Genomic DNA, 19,324 nt, shown 5'->3' with positions numbered 1-19,324 from the left:
GGCAGGCAGATCTCTGTGAGTTCGAGGACAGCCTGGTCTACAGGAGCTAGTTCCAGGACAGGCTCCAAAAGCTATAGAGGAAACCCTGTCTCGAAAAACAAAAACAAAAACAAAACAAAACAAAACAAAAAACAAGTTGGGGATAAAAGGGCAGGAACCTGTAGGCAGGAACTTATTATAGAGGTCATAGAGGGATGCCGCTTACTGGCTTCCTCCTCATGGCTCATGCAATCTGCTTTCCTATACAACCTAGGACTACGAGCCCAGGGATGGAACTACCCATAATGGGCTGGGCCCTCCCCCATCAATTACTACTTAAGAGAAGGCCTTACAGCCAGATCTTATGGAGGCATTTTCTCAGTTAAAGTTCCCTTCTTTCAGATAACTTTAGTTTGTGTGGCAAGATGACATAAGATCAGCTAGCACATCACCTTTCCCTCTTCCCAGGTGAAAAGCCCTGAGGTTGTTTTCGACTTTGACTTCAGCCCCTATGTCCTTCTACTATTGTTTCTTTTTTTTTTTTTTTTTTTTTTTTTTTTTTTTTTTTTCGGTTTTTCGAGACAGGGTTTCTCTGTGGCTTTGGAGCCTGTCCTGGAACTAGCTCTTGTAGACCAGTTGTTTCTTGATTTTCTTTCTTCTCTGGAGCCACTTCTTCCCATTCTTTCTTTTTCCCTTCCCTCGTCCTTCCCTCTCATCCCATGTCCCTCAGTGATGAACAGCAATATGGAAGTATAGGCCAGAGAAGACGTTTGAAGAAGAAGAGGGCTACCATGATTGGAGCTAATGGAATCTTTAATGCTGTATCGCTTTACCACGAAGCAGCTGCAGCTTCTGCAAAGCTACTCTGTTGGGAGAGTCATTTGACTAAAGACCAAAACTCACAATCCTCTTGCAATGGTCTCCATGGTCTGGGATTACAAACATGTCACAGACTTTTTTGCTTTTTTCGTTTTTGGTTTTTCGAGACATGGTTTCTCTGTGGTTTTGGAGCCTGTCCTGGAACTAGCTCTTGTAGACCAGGCTGGTCTCGAACTCACAGAGATCCGCCTGCCTCTGCCTCCCAAGTGCTGGGATTAAAAGCGTGCGCCACCTGCTTGTTTTTTTTTTTTTTAAATCTGTTTTTGTTTTTGATTTTTCAAGACAGGGTTTCTCTGTGTACCTTAGCTGTTCCTGGCTGTCCTAGAACTTGCTCTGTAGACCAGGCTGGCCTCGAACTCGCAGAGGTCCACCTGCCTCTGCCTCCTAAGTGCTAGGTCTACAAAGTGAGTTCCAGGACATCCAAGGATACACAGAGAAACCCTGTCTTAACCCAGCCCCCCCCCCCAAAAAAGAAACCAACAAAACTTTATCTTAATAAAGGCTTTTGCCAGGGGTGTGCCTAAGCCTCCGGAGCACCTGGGATCATGACTTGCACCACCATGTCAGCCTAAAAGGTCCTAATTTTGGTAATGTTTTTAGTAATGTAATTACGTTTCATCGCTTGGTTAAGATGAAAACTGCTAGTTAGCCTCCCCTAAGTGAAGTTTAAAAACCATAAGAAAGTTTTCTGGCTTCTTTAAAATAAATTTGAAGATTTTGGTTGATGTGTTTGACTATTTTGCCTGTATGTATTTTTGTGTATAACAAGTGTGTCTGGTGCCATCAGAGGTCAGAAGACAGCATTGGAGCCCCTGGGACTGGAGTTATGGATGGTTGTGCCTATCATGTGGGCATAGGGAAATAAAACAGGTCCTCTGCAAGGGCAGTATGTACTCTTAAGTGCTGAGTTGTATCTCTGGCTCTGTAATTTCTGGCTTCTTATAAAATCAAACATAAACTCACTGTATAGATCAGTAATTCCACATCTCACTATTTTCCTCCAGAGCAGTAAGACCTGTGTTCATACAGACACTTGTATGTGTAGCTTTAATTATAATTCTTGAAAGAATAACATACAGTTGGGGCTAGACGAGCATTGCAATGTACGAATATACACCACAGTAAAGTAAGGTGTATTCAAAAAAGGTGAGACAAGGAGAATTTTATTTTTGAATCAGGGTCTTGGTATATAATTTCAGGTTGACATGGAACTAGTAATCCTCCTTCCTCAGCTTCCTGGGATTTCACTTTTGTGCCACCATGCTTGCAACAAGAGGAATATATAAATATGAAATGTAAAAGGTTACATGAAATATTCTGAGACTATAATCGCTGGCTACAAGTGTCTATTGCATGATGGCTTCAGTCTGAGATTAAACAGACAGGTTCCGGGCAAAGGTCCCCGCTGGGGAATCAGTTGAAGGTATAATGACCTTTGTGTAAGGGTGTGCTTCAGAAGTCTCTGAATAGTTGCTCTCCACCTATGCAAACAGGATTCCCTCCCTCCTCATAACCTCTCAGTTTTGTTTATTCCTTATGAAGAAAGGCTTGACAAAGTGACTTTATTTTAATTCTGACAACTTTCACTATATATATATATATATATATATATATATATATATTTGTTTTTTTACTTTTTTGAGAGAGGGTTTCTCCGTATCACAGCCCAGCCCTAGCTGGAGAGATGGCTCAGTCTTTAAAGGCTAGGTTCACAACCAAAAACACAATCCCATTTTATTGTTGAATTTTCTTTTACTCTAGCCCCATGTTGGAATGTCGAAATTCTTTTGGGGGCCCACCACCCAGCTTCCAAATAAATCACACATGGAGTTTTGTTCTTTCTTATAAATGCCCAGCTTGGGCTGGAGAGATGGCTCAGAGGTTAAGAGCATTGGCTGCTCTTCCAGAGATCCTGAGTTCAATTCCCAGCAACCACATGGTGGTTCATAACCATCTATAATAGGATATGGTGCCCTCTTCTGACCTGCAGGGATAAATGCAGACAGAACACTGTATACATAATAAAATAATAAATAAATAAATCTTTTTTTAAAATATTTATTTATTTATTATGTATACAATGTTCTGTCTGTGTGTATGCCTACAGGCCAGAAGAGGGCACCAGACCTCATTACAGATGGTTGTGAGCCACCATGTGATTGCTGGGAATTGAACTCAGGACCTTTGGAAGAGTAGGCAATGCTCTTAACCACTGAGCCATCTCTCCAGCCCCTAAATAAATAAATCTTAAAAAATAAAAATAAATGCCCAGCTTTAGGTTGCCCTGTTTATAACCAGTTTTTTTTTTTTTATCTTAAATTATCCCATCTACCTTTTCTTACTTCTGTATATTTTACTTCCACTCTTATTCCATGGCTGGCTGGGTGGCTGGGTAGTTGGCCCCTTCTTTTTCTAGATCCTTGATATCTCTTGCTCTTGCTCCCAGATTTCTCTATTTATTGTCTCTGCCTGCCAGCCCCGCCTACCCTTTCTCCTGTCTAGTTATTGGCTGTTCAGCTCTTTATTAGACCATCAGGTATTTTAGACAGGCAAAGAATCACAGTGTGACAGAGTTAAACAAATGCAACATGAAAGAATGCAACACATCTTTTGTCATTAAAACAAATGTTCCACAGCACAAACAAATGTAACACGTCTTAATATTCTAGGACACCATTTTAAACATTTTTAACCTTTAGTTTTATTTTTATGTGTATGAGTGTTTTGCCTCTACCTATTTCTTTGTACCCCACCTGTATTCAGTGTCTGAGGAGGCCAGGTATTGAATCCCTTGGATTGGATCCCAGTCAGTATTACAGACTGCTGTGAGATTCCACATGGGTGCTGGGAATTGAACCTGGGTCTTCTAAAAGAGCAACTAGTGCTCTTAGCCGCACAATATCAATTTTTAAATTTCATACTGAGAGGTAGGAGTTTCTAGCGGTTATTTTCCTGGTATTAAAGAGCCTGTTAAACTGTTACACAGAAGGATTCTAGGTAAAAGGAGAACCGGAATAAAGGGACGTGGAGGAGCATTTCATCGTGTTCACAGGGAAGTTTTATGAATGGAGAAGAGTCTGTTTGTTGCCTAATTAACATCAATTCCTCCTCCTCCTCTCTCTTTTTCAAGTCCCACATTCTGGTGCTTGAGAGCACCTTCCTCCACACAGCCATATGCCAGCTATACTAAACCAGCTATGTTTCTCTCCCACCCCGGACAGGCTTAGGATGGGAACTGTAACTCAGTTCAAACCAATGGATTTTGAAGGAAAGTCCCCAAAGAGACTTCTAGAAAATGGTCCCTTTCTTAGCAGGTGAGATGGTGCTTCTTCCTCTGCCTGAGGTGCTCCTGTGTGGAGTCCCTGCCTTCAGCCAGGGACAACACTCCCGCAGACAAGGGCGTGCCTGCAGATCTAGAGAGAGGTGGAGCTGAAGTCCAGCAGCACTGATATGGACTCACCCTCACTTTCCCTGCTGTTGGAGCCATCTGAGATCGGTTTTCCTGCTAGGACGCAAACCGCCCTAAACAGCCGAATTCCTTAACTGAATGTTTACTCCACATTTTTCTTTTTTTGAAAGTGCTGGGATCAAATCAAATTCACAAGGGTCTTGTGAATGCTTCTCTTCCACTGAGCCCTAATATTTGTTTCTGATGGTGGTAACACTGGGCTTAGCTAAAAGTCTGGCCAAAGGGACTGAACCCAGGTTAGCAGGCTTGGCCACATGCCTTTATACTGAGCCATCTCCCTGGCCCTGGTAACAGAAATCTTTTTTATTTCTGGACTTTCTTTTTGCATTTGCTGTATTCCATCCCCCAATCTTTTTTAGCTTATTCCTGTCTAGGTTCAAAGCCCATTTTTTTTTCTCTTTTTCCCTTCTTCTCTGCCTGCCTTCCCTATACCTTTTTTCCTTTGAGACAGACTCTCACTATGTAGCCTTGGCTGGCCTGGAACTCACTCCATAGACCAGGCTTGTCTGCCTACCTCTGCCAGATTTTAAAGGGATCTTTCTCTTTCTTGATTTAGACTTTTTTCTCTCTTTCTCTATTCTGAGGCAGGGTTTCTCTGTGTAGCCTTGGTTGTCCTGGTACCCACTCTCTAGATCAGGCTGTCCTCAAACTCAGAGATCCCCCTGCCTCTGCATTCTGAGCACTGGGACTAAAGGCAAAGCACCACTGCGTGGCTTTAATCTGAACTTTTGAATCTATAATTTTAGGACCATCCAATTACATCGTGTACTCCCCCCACTTTTTAAAAATAATTTCTCTTTTTTTTATTTTGTATGTATCTGACCTGCATGGAATACCACATGTGTGCTATGCCCAGGAAGACTGCCAGATCTCCTGGGACTGGAGTTACGGACAGTTGTGAGCTGCACTGCAGTTGCTGGGAACTAAATCTGGGTCCTCTGAAAAACAGTAAGTGCTCTTAACAGCTGAGTCGTCTTTCCATCCTTCAACTCTTTTTGGGGGGTAGGGGGCTGAGACAGGGTTTCTCTGTGTAGCTCTGGCTGTCCTGGAACTTGCTCAATAGAATAGGTTAGCCACCAACTCACAGAGATCTGCCTGCCTCTGTCTCCCAGGTGCTGAATAGAAGATAGTCTAAATGTCCGAAATAATAAGTATTTAGAATCATGCAAGTTACATACTATTATCTTTTTTAAAAAATATTTATTTATTTATTATGTATACAATATTCTTTCTGCGTGTATGCCTGCAGGTCAGAAGAGGGCACCAGACCTCATTACAGATGGTTGTGAGCCACAATGTGGTTGCCGGGAATTGAACTCAGGACCATTGGAAGAGCAGGCAATGCTCTTAACCACTGAGCCATCTCTCCAGCCCTACATACTATTATCTTATATAAAAGTAAAAGATGAAAACCAAGTGAAAACCAAGCTAGATATCTCTCTCATCATTGCTTCTTTCTTTTTTAGTTGCAAGCATTAATGTTTTCAGGGTCATTCTCCAGTGTTCTCTCTCTCTCTCTCTCTCTCTCTCTCTCTCTCTCTCTCTCTCTCCCCCCCCCCTCTCTGTATATATGTGTGTGTGTGTGTGTATAGTTTGTTTGTTATTTCCGAGATAGGGTTTCTCTGTCGCTTTGGTGCCTGTCCTGGAACTAGCTCTTGTTGACCTCGAATTCACAGAGATCTGCTTGCCTCTGCCTCCCAAGTGCTGGGATTAAAGGCGTGCACCACCACCACCCGGCTATATTTTACTTATTGTATCTACATATATACCTATTGTAGGGAAAAGGGGCCAGCCAAAGAAACCCACCCTGTCCCTGAAACCAGAGCCAGTGAAGGAAACACACCCTGGCTCAGAGACCCAAGTCAGTGAAAGAAATACTTTAGCCCTGAACCCAGAACCAAAGAAATACACCCTGTCCTTGAAACCAGTGCCAAAGAAACCCACTTTGGCCCTAGAATCAGAGTCAGTGAAATAAATATACCCTGGCCCTGAAATTAGAGCCAACAGTTTAAAAGGCCAGTGAAAGGAACACAGTTTGGCTCTAAAACCAGAGCCAAATCTGCGCCTGACCAACTAAGCAGAAAATCAACCAATCCCTGTGCATGCAATCTAGCCAATCTGAGCTCAAGGGACTGAAATCTGACCAATTCCCACCCTGAAAATCCTCTCCCTGGATAAACTCGGTCCCTAAGAAGCCCTATATAAGCCTGCACCTGTTCAGTAGGCTGCTGCTCTTTTTCCGCCACTCTCCTGGATTCTTTCCTCCCTATAAATCTCTTAAATGAGGTTTGGATGAAGGCCTTCTTTTGCTGGAATGGAGCAGGGGAGAGAAATGACTTCACGGGATCAGGGCTGTAACAGTGTTGCTGGGGAAACCTTCCCGACTAGCAGAGCACAGTTGTTAACAGCTTGGGGGACTATAGCCAAATTGTAACAGCTTCGCTGGGGAAGCCCTTTCCAGCCTGAGCAGAGCTGTTACATTGGGGAAACCTTTCCCTAGAAACTGCTACACTTCCTGTGGCCCTGACTGCCGGAATAGGCTTCCATCTGAGCTGCAGCACCTAGCATTCCTTAGCTCGGGTCAGGATCCCTTCCCACCCGAGCGGCAATGCTTACACCTATCTTTTTTTTTTTTTTTTTTTTTTTTTTTTTTGGTTTTTCGAGACAGGGTTTCTCTGTGGCTTTGGAGCCTGTCCTGGAACTAGCTCTGTAGACCAGGCTGGTCTCGAACTCACAGAGATCCACCTGCCTCTGCCTCCCAAGCGCTGGGATTAAAGGCGTGCGCCACACCTATCTTTGTTAAAGAAAGGAAAGAAAGAAAGAAAAAGACATCTCATTTTATATCTGAAGAAAATAAGACTGACTCCGAGAGGAGACATACTGAGACATTTGTTGAAGAAAAACAGAATAACCATTTATTAAAATCTACTATGGACTAGTTCATTTTTTTTACTAAGTTTTAAATTTACACTTAAAATTTAAGAAACACAGATTTATTTTATTGAGCTATACATTTTTCTTTGCTCCCCTCCTTTTCTCTCCCCTCCCCTTCAACTCTCTCCCATGGTCCCCATGCTCCCAATTTACTCAGGAGATCTTGTAAGAAACCCTCATCTTCCAAAAACAAACAAAATACCTAGTATATGTGAAGCCCTGCGTATTGCATGAAGGTTTTGGTATTTCAGTTCTGAAGTTTCTTTCAGACACTAGGCTTCACACACGGTATTTAGGTGGATACCTTCGAAGCTGGAGGAAGCCATCAAAGGTTTCAAAGGACTAGGAGCCTAGCAAGGAAGCAACGCGGGAGTCACACCACCACAGTTGTGCGCTCGGCGGCTGGCGGAGATCTCGCCTGCGCGAGCCGCGCGCAAGCGGGAGGGGGGCGGAGCTTTGGGCCTGCCAGGGCGCCTGCGCGCAGCACGCAACGGCGTGGGGGAGGGACGGCCGTGTGTGTGTCTGTGTTGTTGTTCCGCGGCGGCGGCGGCGGCGGTAAGATGGCTGCCCACGGGGGCTCCGCGGCGTCGTCGGCGGTGAAGGGGTTAATTCAGCAGTTCATGGCCATCACCGGTAAGGGACGCGGCTACGGGAAGGTGAAGCGTTGGGGAACCGAGAGGCTGTCGGGACTGGCCCCCCGGCTTCCCCTCACCTTCATGCCTTCCTCCCTCGGGCTTTTCCCTCAGCTCCTGTCCTCTCTCCCGAGGAACAGGCGACGACAGCGTCCGGGGTCTACGGTTCAGGCGGGAGGCAGCTCTCCCCCCCCCGCGCGGCCCGGGGTCCCTCGATTCGATCTCCGGTCAGTTCCCAGACAGGCCCCCACGCCCCCTGCCAGCCCGGAGCAGGGGATGGGCCGAGCTCGCGGTCCCCGCCATCGGGGACCTGCGGGCGGGAGGAGTAGGGGGCCGCACCCGGGCCACCGCCCTCTTCCTCCTTCATCACCTTCTCGGGGTGCCGTGCGGCCCTCGGACAAGGGGGTGCAATGGGTCCCCTCACGCCGTCCTCTCCTCCCGGCCAGGTCATCGTCCCTCCGCCCCTGCCTGCCCTTCCCCTCGCTGGGCCCCCCGGAGCCTTGGCGGTGGCCCTGGCGTGCGAGGGCCTTCTCGCTTTAACGGCGAGGCCGGTGGGTTCTGCCGTGCCTTTACACATCCCGAGGGACTTGCCGCCAGGAACAAGGGGTGCGGAGGAGTTAGGGACGGAGGGTTTAGGATAGGGATGAGGGGTACCCCTAAGCTTAATGGGGGGGGGGCCTAGAGTAATCCTGGGTAGCCTTTCCCACATCCTCATAATAAAATCAAAGATCGAGACGATGGCGCCCGAGCCTTTGCTGGTAAAATAGGGATGGCGGCAGAAACTTCTGGCCGAGAAATCTGTTTCTGGATGTCAGTATCCGCGAAACCTTAGGCCTAGGTTTTTCTTTCCTTTCGGACCCCGACGAAGGGCAGACGCAGGTTCTCTTAGCCCGGAGGAAACGCTCTAAGCCATTCTATGAATGTGCCGTGTCTTGTTTCTCTCTGAGGGTGCTCAACTTTTTTTGCATGAGTTATTAGAGGGCGGAGCAAATGATGAAGTTCTCTGTGGAGTGATTTGAGAGAGGAGTACTCCATGTGCCCGAGTGTGATTTTGCTGTTCTAGTTTGTCATTTTGAAAAGAGGTCAGAAAGTTAGTTCCCGCTCTCAGCAGGGCTATCTTTTCTTTGGTAATAATGTGTTAGATGTGGAGATTTTTCTTTTCTACTTTGTGTTTTTGAATTTGACGTGTCAGATCGGTAAAGCATGGTATTTTAACCAATACACGTTGTTTGCAGTTTTATAATTGAAGCTACTTTTATGCTTTGTTCTGCAACGATAATTAGATGGTTGATGCATTGTTTTTATTGTCTCGTCGCATGAAATATGTCAAAGTTAGTAAAATAAGATTAGTAATAAAACTGAGGTGAAAAGTAAGGTAAAACTGAAAATATTGTTAAGTTTTGTGATCAGATTATTGTACTTATAATATGTGGATTTCCCAGTGTCTAACCAAACCAACATTATGGAAAGAAATAGGCCTCTGTATACAAGTTAATACTGCTGCATTGTTTGCATAGAAAAATGTAGTGAGTCTCATAGAGAAAACCAACAAGCCAAAAAACAAGGAAAAAGTGAAGATAAATTAGCAATCAAAAAATAAGGATAAATGAGCCTGACGGTGGTGGTGCTTGCCTTTAATACCAGCACTTGAGAGGCAGGGGCAGGTAGATCTCTGAGTTCAAGGAGGCCAGCCTGGTCTACAGAGTGCGTTTGAGGACAGCCAGGGCTACACAGAAAAACCTTGTCTTGAACCCCGTACCTCCCAAAGGAAAAAAAAAAGTTCCAGGCTAGCCAGGGCTCCATAGTGAGGTCTTGTCTTTAAAAAAAAAAAAAAAGGCTAGGAGTGCTGGATAAATGTCTCAGTGCCTAAGAGCACTGGTTGTGTCCAGAGGACCTGGGTTTTATTCCCAGCACCCACCTGACACTTAGGACTATCTGTAACTCCAGTTGACAAGTTATAGAATTGCATTGAAGAAGAGACCTTAGTTTACTATTTCTCTGAAGTTTTTGAATGAATGGATTATTTTTAGTGTTATTTGAGATGGGGTCTTATAGGTAGTCCTGACTATCCTGGAACTCATTAGTACGCCAAGGTGGCCTTGAACTCAGAGATCTGTCCAAGTGCTGGGTGTCCAACACCATTCCTGGTCTGGATATTTATTATGACATTTGAAATATTGATGTGCGTAGTATTTGGCTTTGTGGTCAATTTCCATTCCTGTTTTCTGTATATTTCTCTTGAATTGATGTTTAACTGTATTTGAGAGCATTATGTAAGGAAATGTTACCGTGATCTAGATATTAAAGAAAAACCCTTGGAACTTTAGTAACTTTCAAAAAAAGGTAATGAAGTTTGCCAAAAATTTCAGGCACCAGGCATGGTGTCCCATGTCTTTAATCTTGGCACTTGGGAAACTGAGGCATGTGGGTCTGAGTGCCAGGCCCATCATGGTTGGTTACAGGGTGACACTTAGTGTCAAAACCAAAAAGAAAGCCAATCAAACAACTAATGTGAGAACATAGGAGGAGATAGAGACTTCCCAGAAGAAAGAATTTTCTGTCTGAACTCGGAAGACATTTATGTGCAAGGGCTTGGAGATGAGAGGGTGAAAATACAGTGAAAGAAGAGACAATAGGGCTAGGGAGTTGGTGAGAGATGCACTGAGGGCAGCTGAAAGAGCCTTCCTTATACGCCATTTTAGAGATTCTTGGCTTTATTGTGTGTTTGGGTTTTTTGTTTGTTGGTTTGGTTTGGTTTTTTCGAGACAGGGTTTCTCTGTACTTTGGAGCCTGTCCTGGAACTAGCTCTTGTCGACCAGGCTGGCCTTGAACTCACAGTGATCCACCTGCCTCTGCCTCTCAAGTGCTGGGATTAAAGGTGTGTGCCACCACCGCCCAGTCGTGTTTGGGTTTTTTTTTTTAAAGAAAGAGTTTCTTAGCTACAACGGAGAAGAGATTCTTCAGGCACCTGTTGGGTTAATTAATGCAAGAAATTCTGCAACAAGGAAGCAGAGAAAAGTAAACTTCACAAGATAAAGAAATCTGAGAAGTCAGAATGTGGTTTAAGATTTGGTTTGGGCCAGACAGTGGTGGCACACGCCTTTAATCCCAGCACTTGGGAGGCAGAGGCAGGTGGGTCTCTGTGAGTTTGAGACCAGCCTGGTCTACAAGAGCTAGTTCCAGGACAGGCTCCAAAACCACAGAGAAACCCTGTCTCGAAAAAGAAAAAAAAAAAAAAAGATTTGGTTTAGACCTCAAGGTGTATAACAGTACTCTTCAGGAAGGTATGAGATTGTAGAAGAGGTTTGGGAAGAGGATAGGTTCAGTTTTGGGTAAGTAAGGGCTACCATTAGGTATTTCAAATGGGGCTGTTTAGTAAGTCAGTGAATATTTGGGGATATAAAGAAGACAGATCGCCATATTGGTGGTCGATAGTGATATAAATAAAACAATAAGAATGACTTTAATTTTTCAAGACAGGATATTTCTGTGTAGTTTTGGAACCTGTCTTGTAACTTGCGCTGCAAACCAGGCTGGCCTCAAACTCACAGAGGTCTGCTTGCCTCTGTCTCCCAAGTGCTGGTAATAAAGGGATGGGCCACCCCCCCTCCCCCAAAGAATGACTTTTAAAGGAGAGCAGAATGTGAGGAAATGTAGGCTCTAGGGCATAAAGCTGAAGCAAAAGCACCTGGGGAAACTATAGAGTAAGTACAGAGAAGACTAAACCAGAGTTGTAGCAATAAAGTTAGCAGCATCAGATAAGCAGTGCTGGAAATCAGAACTCATGGGGTTGTACTGGAAATGGGTTGCATGCCTATAATCCAGCATTCTGAAGAGCTGAAGTAGGAAGATTGCTGCTAGCTTGTAGCCACTTGGGGCTCAGCACTATGCCATCCAGGATTATGTAGTGAGACTTTGGCTCAAATAGAACAAACAAACAGAGGTTGGGAGATAGCTCATTTGTGAGAACCCATGAGGAACTGAGTTTCATCCTCATAATCTAGGATCTAGGTAAAAAAGTGGGCATGCTTGTTATCTCAGGGATGGGGAGACAGACAGGCAGATCTTGACCCATTTCTACATTACATAAGAAGAAAACTACTCAGAGAAGTGAACTGACTTGGGTTATATATGCCTAGATCTATTTTGAGACAGGGTTTCACTAATTTGCCCAGACTGGCCTTGAACTTTCTATATAGTTGAGTCTGGCTTCAAACTTAATCTTCCTGCCTTAGCCTCCTGAATAGCTAGAGTATAAGCCTGCACTACTATATCCAGCTAGTTCTGTTAAGTTTTTTGTTTAAGAGTGTGTGTATGTTCATGCCCATGCTTGTGGAAGTCGGAGGACAGAGGAAGTCATCTCCTTCCACCATATGGGTCCTTGGATCAAACTCAGGTGATCAAGGTTGGTGGCAAGTGTTTTTATCCATTGAGCCATCTTGACCTATTCTGTACGTTTTTGTAAATGCATAAATTTTGTAACTGATCCATCAAGATGCAGGACAAACTGGGTATGGTGTTATGCACTCACCTACTAGTAGTGTCCTAACTACTGTCAAGCCTCAAGGTAGGAGGATTGGTTGAGGGCAAGAGTTCAAAACCAGCCTACACAATAAAGTGAGTTGTTTTTTTTTAATCTGTTTTTTAAAAAACTTGTGTGCATGTATGCGTGTCCATAGAGATCAGAGATGCATATTGGATGGGTCTCTTGGAACTGGAGCTACAAATGGTTGTGAAGCAGTGTGGGTGCTGGGATTTGAACCTAGGTTCTCGGGAAGAGCAACCAGGGCTTGTAACCACTAAGCCATCTCTTCATTCCCCAAAAATAAGATTCTTAAGGAGAAAGGAAAATTGCAGAATAGTTCCTTTTGTTCCCTTGTAGTTGCTTCTATACTTGTAGCCTAATTTGTTTTAATTTTTTGTTTTCCAGAATGTCATAAATGGAATTATGTTATTGAAGTCTTTAGAGTATGGCTTCTTTGTGTATTACATTTGAAATTCATTCACATTTTGTAATATCAGTGGTTAAGAGCACTGACTGCTCTTCCAGAGGTCTTAAGTTCAATTCCCAGCAACCACATGGTGGCTCACAACCACTTGTAATAAGATCTAGTATCTTCTGGCCTGCAGGTATACATGCAGACAGAACAGTGTATACATAATAAGTAAATAAATCGTAAAAAGAAAAAAGAGGGGATATACTCGATTCCTTGAGAAAATTTACAAATAAAGCTTCTAAAAGCACTGCAGAAGCACAGTGCATATTTTGGTCTTGGTTTTGTTTATTCCTTTCCTCCTTGCTGTGCTAGAGTACCTGACAGAAGCCACTTAAAAAAGGAGGGTCTGTTTTGGCTCATAATCTGATGGTATAGTCTGTTGGGACTAGTACAAGTTAGAGGTGGATCCTCAGTACTCACTTTTCTAATTTATTTAGTCCAGGACCCCAGCCCTGGGATGATACTACCTACATTTAGGCTATGTTTTCCTCCTCAGTTAACTTCTCTGGAGATGCCATCAAAGATACCTAGAGGTGTGTCTCCTAGGCGATTCTGAATCTAGTCAAATTAGCAATGAAGATTAACTATCACACCTTACACAAATTCCTACAGGTTTACTTACTAGATCATATAATACATGAATAAATATAAGATGCTGCCAGATTGTTTCCCAAAAGCTACCATGCCATTTTGCATTCCCCTGAGCAGTTCAGGAGAGTTCCATTTCTCTGCATTCTTGTCAGCACTTGTTATTTGAGACTTTGTTTAAAGCTTTTTCTGTAAGTATATAATAAGAGTAATATAGTTGTGGGTTTAATTTGCATTTCCCTAGTGATTGTTGTTATAGATATTTTTACATACCATTCATAAACCTCTCATGCCCCAACTTTTGTTGGATTCAGAAGACAATGCTTTGTCAGACAGCAAAAGCTCTCTTAGCCTTGGTCTTCCTGTAGGGCAGGGAATTTGGACTACTCTTCAGTATCAAGAGGGAGGGGGAATGGACTGGGGGGAGGAGAAGAGGAGTGGGTATAGGGGGAGGGGAGCGGGGGGAGGGGGCAATATGTGGGAGGAGGGGGAGGGAAATGGGAAACGGGGAGCAGTTGGAAATTTTAATTAAAAAAGAATAAAAAAAATGAAAAAAAAATGGAAAAAAAAAAGCTCTCTTAGCCATTATTTGTACACTGGGTATCTCTGGTCAGGGTAATTGCAGAACAGGGAAGAGAGGTTGGGATCTTATTCTTAAGTTACCATGGAGTTACCTTCTACTCACTGGAGTTCTCCTTGGTGCAGTGAAGGATTAACTTTTTCTTTTGTTTTGTTTCTTTTCCCTATACTTACTAAGTGCAGTTTTAGTGCATACTTTTTTTTAACAATAGCAAAAATCCACTTTTATTTATTTACCTTTTATTAGTTCAAAACTGGGAGGGGTACAGCATTACACAGATTATTTGTCCAGTGACCTTTGCAAGAAGGTTGCTTCAGAGTTTGGTGAGATCCATGCCACTGGTTCACAGGCCTGACTTACCTTTCCCCAGGTTACTCTGGTTTTGTTTGGTTTGCCTCCAGAATTCTCTGTATTGTGTTTTTGCTTTATTTACATAAGCGCATCTCTTGCTCAAGTAGCAGTCAATTTCTTCTCGGGCATAAACACCTTCAATTTTAAGAAGAGCTATGTGCCCTCTTTAGTTCCCAAGACTTATAGCCAACAAAAATGGCCTTGGACCACAGCCTTCTAGATATATTTTCCTTTTAGAAATCATGTTCCCAGCAGATCTCCACAGGCATAAGATGGCAGAAAGAGCTGGTATATACATTTAAAAAAGTGTTTTAACCAGTATTGTGATGTTATCTATAATCTAGAACTTGGGAGTCTAGCTAGCCTGGACTACATAATGAGATCTTGTCTTAAAACAAAACAATGAACAAAAGCTTTGTACCGAAGTTGAAATGCTTCAGGATTGAACACTGGTGAGATTAAGGTTTAAATTGTTAAGATTCAGTTTCTCACAGCCATCACTCACTTTCATTTTCACTGATTGTCTTTTTTTTTTTTTTTTTTTTAAACTTTTGCTGGGGTGAACTTGGAACCAAAAAATAACCTCTCTAGGCTGGTGATGGTTTCTCTGTTTAGCCCTGTCTGTCCTGGAACTCACTCTGTAGACCAGGCTGGCCTTGAACTCACAGAGATCTACCTGCCTCTCTCTCCTGAGTCCTGGGAGCTGGGACTAAAACGCCTGGGTTTTGTTTTTTTTTTGTTTGTTTGTTTTTTTAAAGATTTATTTATTTATTATGTATACAACATTCTGCCTCGATGTATGCCCGCACACCAGAAGAGGGCGCCAGATCTCATTACAGATGGTTGTGAGCCACCATGTGGTTGCTGGGAATTGAACTCAGGACCTCTGGAAGAGCAGTCAGTGCTCTTAACCTCTGAGCCATCTCTCCAGCCCCCTTGTTTTTGTTTTTAAGACAAGGTTTCACTGTTATATCCCAGGCTCACCTCAAATTCTGTCTTCTTTCCTTTGCCTCCTGAAAGCTGGGATTATAGATGTGAGCAACCATGTCCCACAGTTTTCTTCAATATTGATTGATTGTTACACTTTGGTTCCTCAATGGTAGATAAGTCCTTTATTAGCACTAAAAGTAACACAGCAAATTGTCATAAGAACTATTCATTTGGAATAATCCTTGATTCTACCAGCTGTGTAGAGACATTAACTAGACTACGTGATAGATCTGGAGATGTCTCCTCATAGATGGGGAAAAGGTGTGAACTAAGAGACAGCAAGCCCAAGGAAATTACTTCTCAAAAACTATGCCCCCCAGGCAAGGTTAAGTCATGCCTTGTTTTGTTATTAGCAACCTTGAACATTGGAAGGATAAGGGGATAAATAAGAAAAAGGTATATGTGGTGACAAGCTTTAAGATATAATTTGTACCCTAGATTATAGACTCCTGAGTAAGATTAAGCTATTCTGCTGCTATTTATAATACTAGGATCTCAATAAGTTTATAGATGTTTTAAATCTTCAAGTTTATTTTATTAGTCTCATCGGAAAGCATGATTTTTGTTGTAAATAATAAGAGTGAATTTTTACAGTTGATTCACCAAAAGTTATTATTAGGTCTTGAAACTGAAGACTTCACTAAGTTTGTTTCACTGCCCTTATATCACATAGCTCCTCACCATTCCCTCTTTTCTTTCCATCCCCTCCATCCCCTTTCAGTTAACCCTTCTTCCTTCCTACTTTCTTATTTGAGGAGGAGCCTTCTATTGGGATTTGATGTATGAATTTCTAGTGGCGCTGAACTGTTGAATCTATTACAAAAGACTTAACTAACTGCTTTCCTTTGGGTAACAAACTACTACAAATATTTCAGTAGTTTAAATTAGTTAAACATACCTTTATTTTTATAGTTCTTTTTTGTTTTTTATTTTCTAGACGGTTTCTCTTTGTAGCCTTGACTGTCCTGGAACTCATTATGTAGACCATGCTAACCTCGAACTCACAGAGATCTACCTGCTTCTGTCTTTTGAGTGCTGGGATTAAAAGCAGGTGCCACCACTTGCCCATCTCAGTGGTTCATTTCTGTTATTGATAAGTTGTATACCATTTATGATTATTCTTTTGCCTGGCTTTATTTTTATAATTCTTGAGGCTAAAAGCCTGAAATGGAGGTGTGTGTAGGTTTTGGGGGCATTTTTTCCAGTCTATCATAACAGCCCAGCTTCTTTCCATGGATGATAGTATACTACCTCTTACTTATGACTACTACAAAAATGGACTTCTGTTGTATGTGAGAAGGGGGCTGTGTTCCGGTGCCTGGCTTACTTATGCCCGAAATAACCACACGGAGATCTGTATTAATTAAATTGCTGCCTGGCCCATTAGCTCTAGCCTCTTATTGGCTAACTCTCACATTTTGATTCAACTCATTTCTAATAATCTGTATGTTACCACGTGACTGACTTACCAAGAAAGAGTCAGCATGTCTGACCTGGTAGCTTCATGGTGGGTGGCTCTCTCTGACTCTGCCTTCTTTCTCCCAGCATTCTGTTCTGTCTACTCCCCCTACCTAAGCTGCTGTCCTATCAGAAGGCCAAGGCAGTCTCTTTATTTAACCAATGAAAGCAACACATAGAAAGAAGACCCTCCTACACCAGACTTCTGTTAACTAAAAACTTGGAGTATTTCCAGATGTTTGTTGGATGTGGTGATCGTAGTGTTCCCCCAGCAACTGGGACCCTTCATTATCTTTCAGAGGTCTTCTGTTTCTAAAAGGATATACTAACAAAGAATGTACTAGAAGGGATGGTTATGATTTTTTTTTAAGTAAAGTGCCTTCTTCCTCCTCTTTCTCTTCTCTACTCTTGTTTTGAAATGGGGTTTTACCTTGTATCCCATGCTGCAGTCTTCCTGCCTCAGCCTCCCAAGGGGCTGTATTACAAATGTGCATCAGGCCGGGCAGTGGTGGGTACAAGCCTTTAATCCCAGCACACCTTTAATCCAGCATTTGAGAGGCAGAGGTAGTTGGATCTCTGAGTTCGAGGCCAGCCTGGTCTACAAGAGCTAGTTCCAGGACAGGCTCCAAAGCTACAGAGAAACCCTGTCTCAAACAAACAAGCAAACAAACAAAAAAGTGTGCATCATACCTCCTCCTCCTCACTTTTTAATACTTTAACCACCTCAATGCACACTACCTTTTTCAGTCCTGGTTTTGTTTTGTTTTTTGAGACCTCACCACATTGTCTTGGTTGATCTGGAATGAGCTGACTGGCCTTGAACTCAAAGAAATTGACTTGCCTTAAAGGCATGGCCACCATGCCCAGCATTCTTGTATTTTTCTTTTTTCTTTCTTTTTTTTTTTTTTCTTTTTCATTTTTTAAGACAGTGTTTCGCCGGGCGGTGGTGGCGCACGCCTTTAATCCCAGCACTCGGGAGGCAGAGGCAGGCGGATCTCTGTGAGTTCGAGACCAGCCTGGTCTACAAGAGCTAGTTCCAGGACAGGCTCCAAAACCACAGAGAAACCTTGTCTCGAAAAACCAAAAAAAAAAAAAAAAAAAAAAAGACAGTGTTTCTCTGTGTAGCCCTAGCTGTCTTGGAATGAGCTCTGTAGACCAGGCTGGCTTTGAACTCACAGGATCCGCCTCTGCTTCCGGAGTGCTGGGATTAAAGGCGTGCCCAGCTTCCTGTTATTTTCTAAATGAGTATATAACATAAGGGAAGTACATATTCATAGTATCAGACAAGAGAAAGAAAACTGAGACCCTATTTGGCCTGTATACTATGTGACAAAATGGTTCTCCTTAAGTGGTATATATAAATATATACATTGTATACTCTGTATGTTATTCATTGGTTATTTACATATAGCTTTAGCGCCATGCAACCTGGATGTTACATTTAGTAACAGCCAGCTGTTTGCTGGTTAAGAACTGAGCTGGGCTGGGGAGACAGACCTGTCTACAAAGTGTTTTCTACCCAACTAATAGGAACTTATGTCCACAGAAGCTCAACTAGAAAAGGGAGTTGTAGTGGTTTATTCTCTTAATGGCAATGCTAGTGCTGAGGAGATAGATGGAGGAGGAGAAGCCTTTGGTTTTGCTCACCCTCCTGTCCTTTGCTGGAGGTCAAATGTCGGACTTCATACATGCCAGGCCAGTATTCTGCCACTGACATACACCCCATGCCCTTATGTGCATTTTCTTTTCCTTTTCTTTAATTTTAGATGTATTTATTTTACTTTTTTATATTTATTTATTATATATGCAATATTCTGTCTGTGTGTGTGCCTGCAGGCCGGAAGAGGGCACCAGACCTCATTATAGATGGTGGTAAGCCACCATATAGTTGCTGGGAATTGAACCTTTGGAAGAGCAGTTTCTTAACCACTAAGCCATCTCTCTAGCCCTATTTATTTTACTTTTATTTGTACTAGTGTTTACCTAAATGTACTACTCTGCACTACATGCATGCTTGGTACCTACCTGTGGAGGTCAGAAGAGAGCATTAGAGCCCCTGGGACTAGAGTTAATAATGATGGTTGTGAGCCACATTGTGGGTATGGGGAACTGAACCCAGGTCATCTACAAGAGCAACAAGTGCTCTTAACCAGCCATCTTTCTAGCTACTCATGTGCATTTTCTTAATCACTTAGGTCATGACATTGGTAATATTTCCATCTTATAACAGAGAACTAAATCTTAGAGAAATTAGTAAGTTACCTAATCATACAACCAGTAGATGACATGTCTAGAATTTAGAACTAAGTTTATCTGAGGAGTTTCGAGGATCCTTTTGCCTACATGATGAAAGGAATAAGCAAAATGTTTTCTCATTTGAGTATAGAGGCTAGGCATGCAGGTTTTTTTTTTTTATAGATCCTAACTTTTTTTTATTGTTCTTTATTGTTTGTTTTGAGACAGGGTT

At 42.8% G+C, this 19,324-nt stretch overlaps 1 protein-coding gene across 2 annotated transcripts in view; it reads left to right on the top strand.

Moving 5' to 3' along the window:
• The first annotated feature begins 7,764 nt into the window (after positions 1 to 7,764).
• Ubxn7 (UBX domain protein 7) overlaps positions 7,765 to 19,324 on the top strand; it is a 61,077-nt gene continuing 49,517 nt past the window's right edge. For both annotated transcript variants that reach the window (XM_057764144.1, XM_057764143.1), the window contains exon 1: positions 7,765 to 7,894. In XM_057764144.1, the coding sequence (XP_057620127.1) occupies positions 7,822 to 7,894 (73 nt within the window). In that variant the 5' untranslated portion in view covers positions 7,765 to 7,821. The remainder of the gene's footprint in view (positions 7,895 to 19,324) is intronic.

Source organism: Chionomys nivalis, chromosome 3 (assembly GCF_950005125.1).
Source record: "Chionomys nivalis chromosome 3, mChiNiv1.1, whole genome shotgun sequence".
Lineage (NCBI taxonomy): Eukaryota > Metazoa > Chordata > Mammalia > Rodentia > Cricetidae > Chionomys > Chionomys nivalis.
This window is presented reverse-complemented; position numbering and strand designations above follow the sequence as displayed.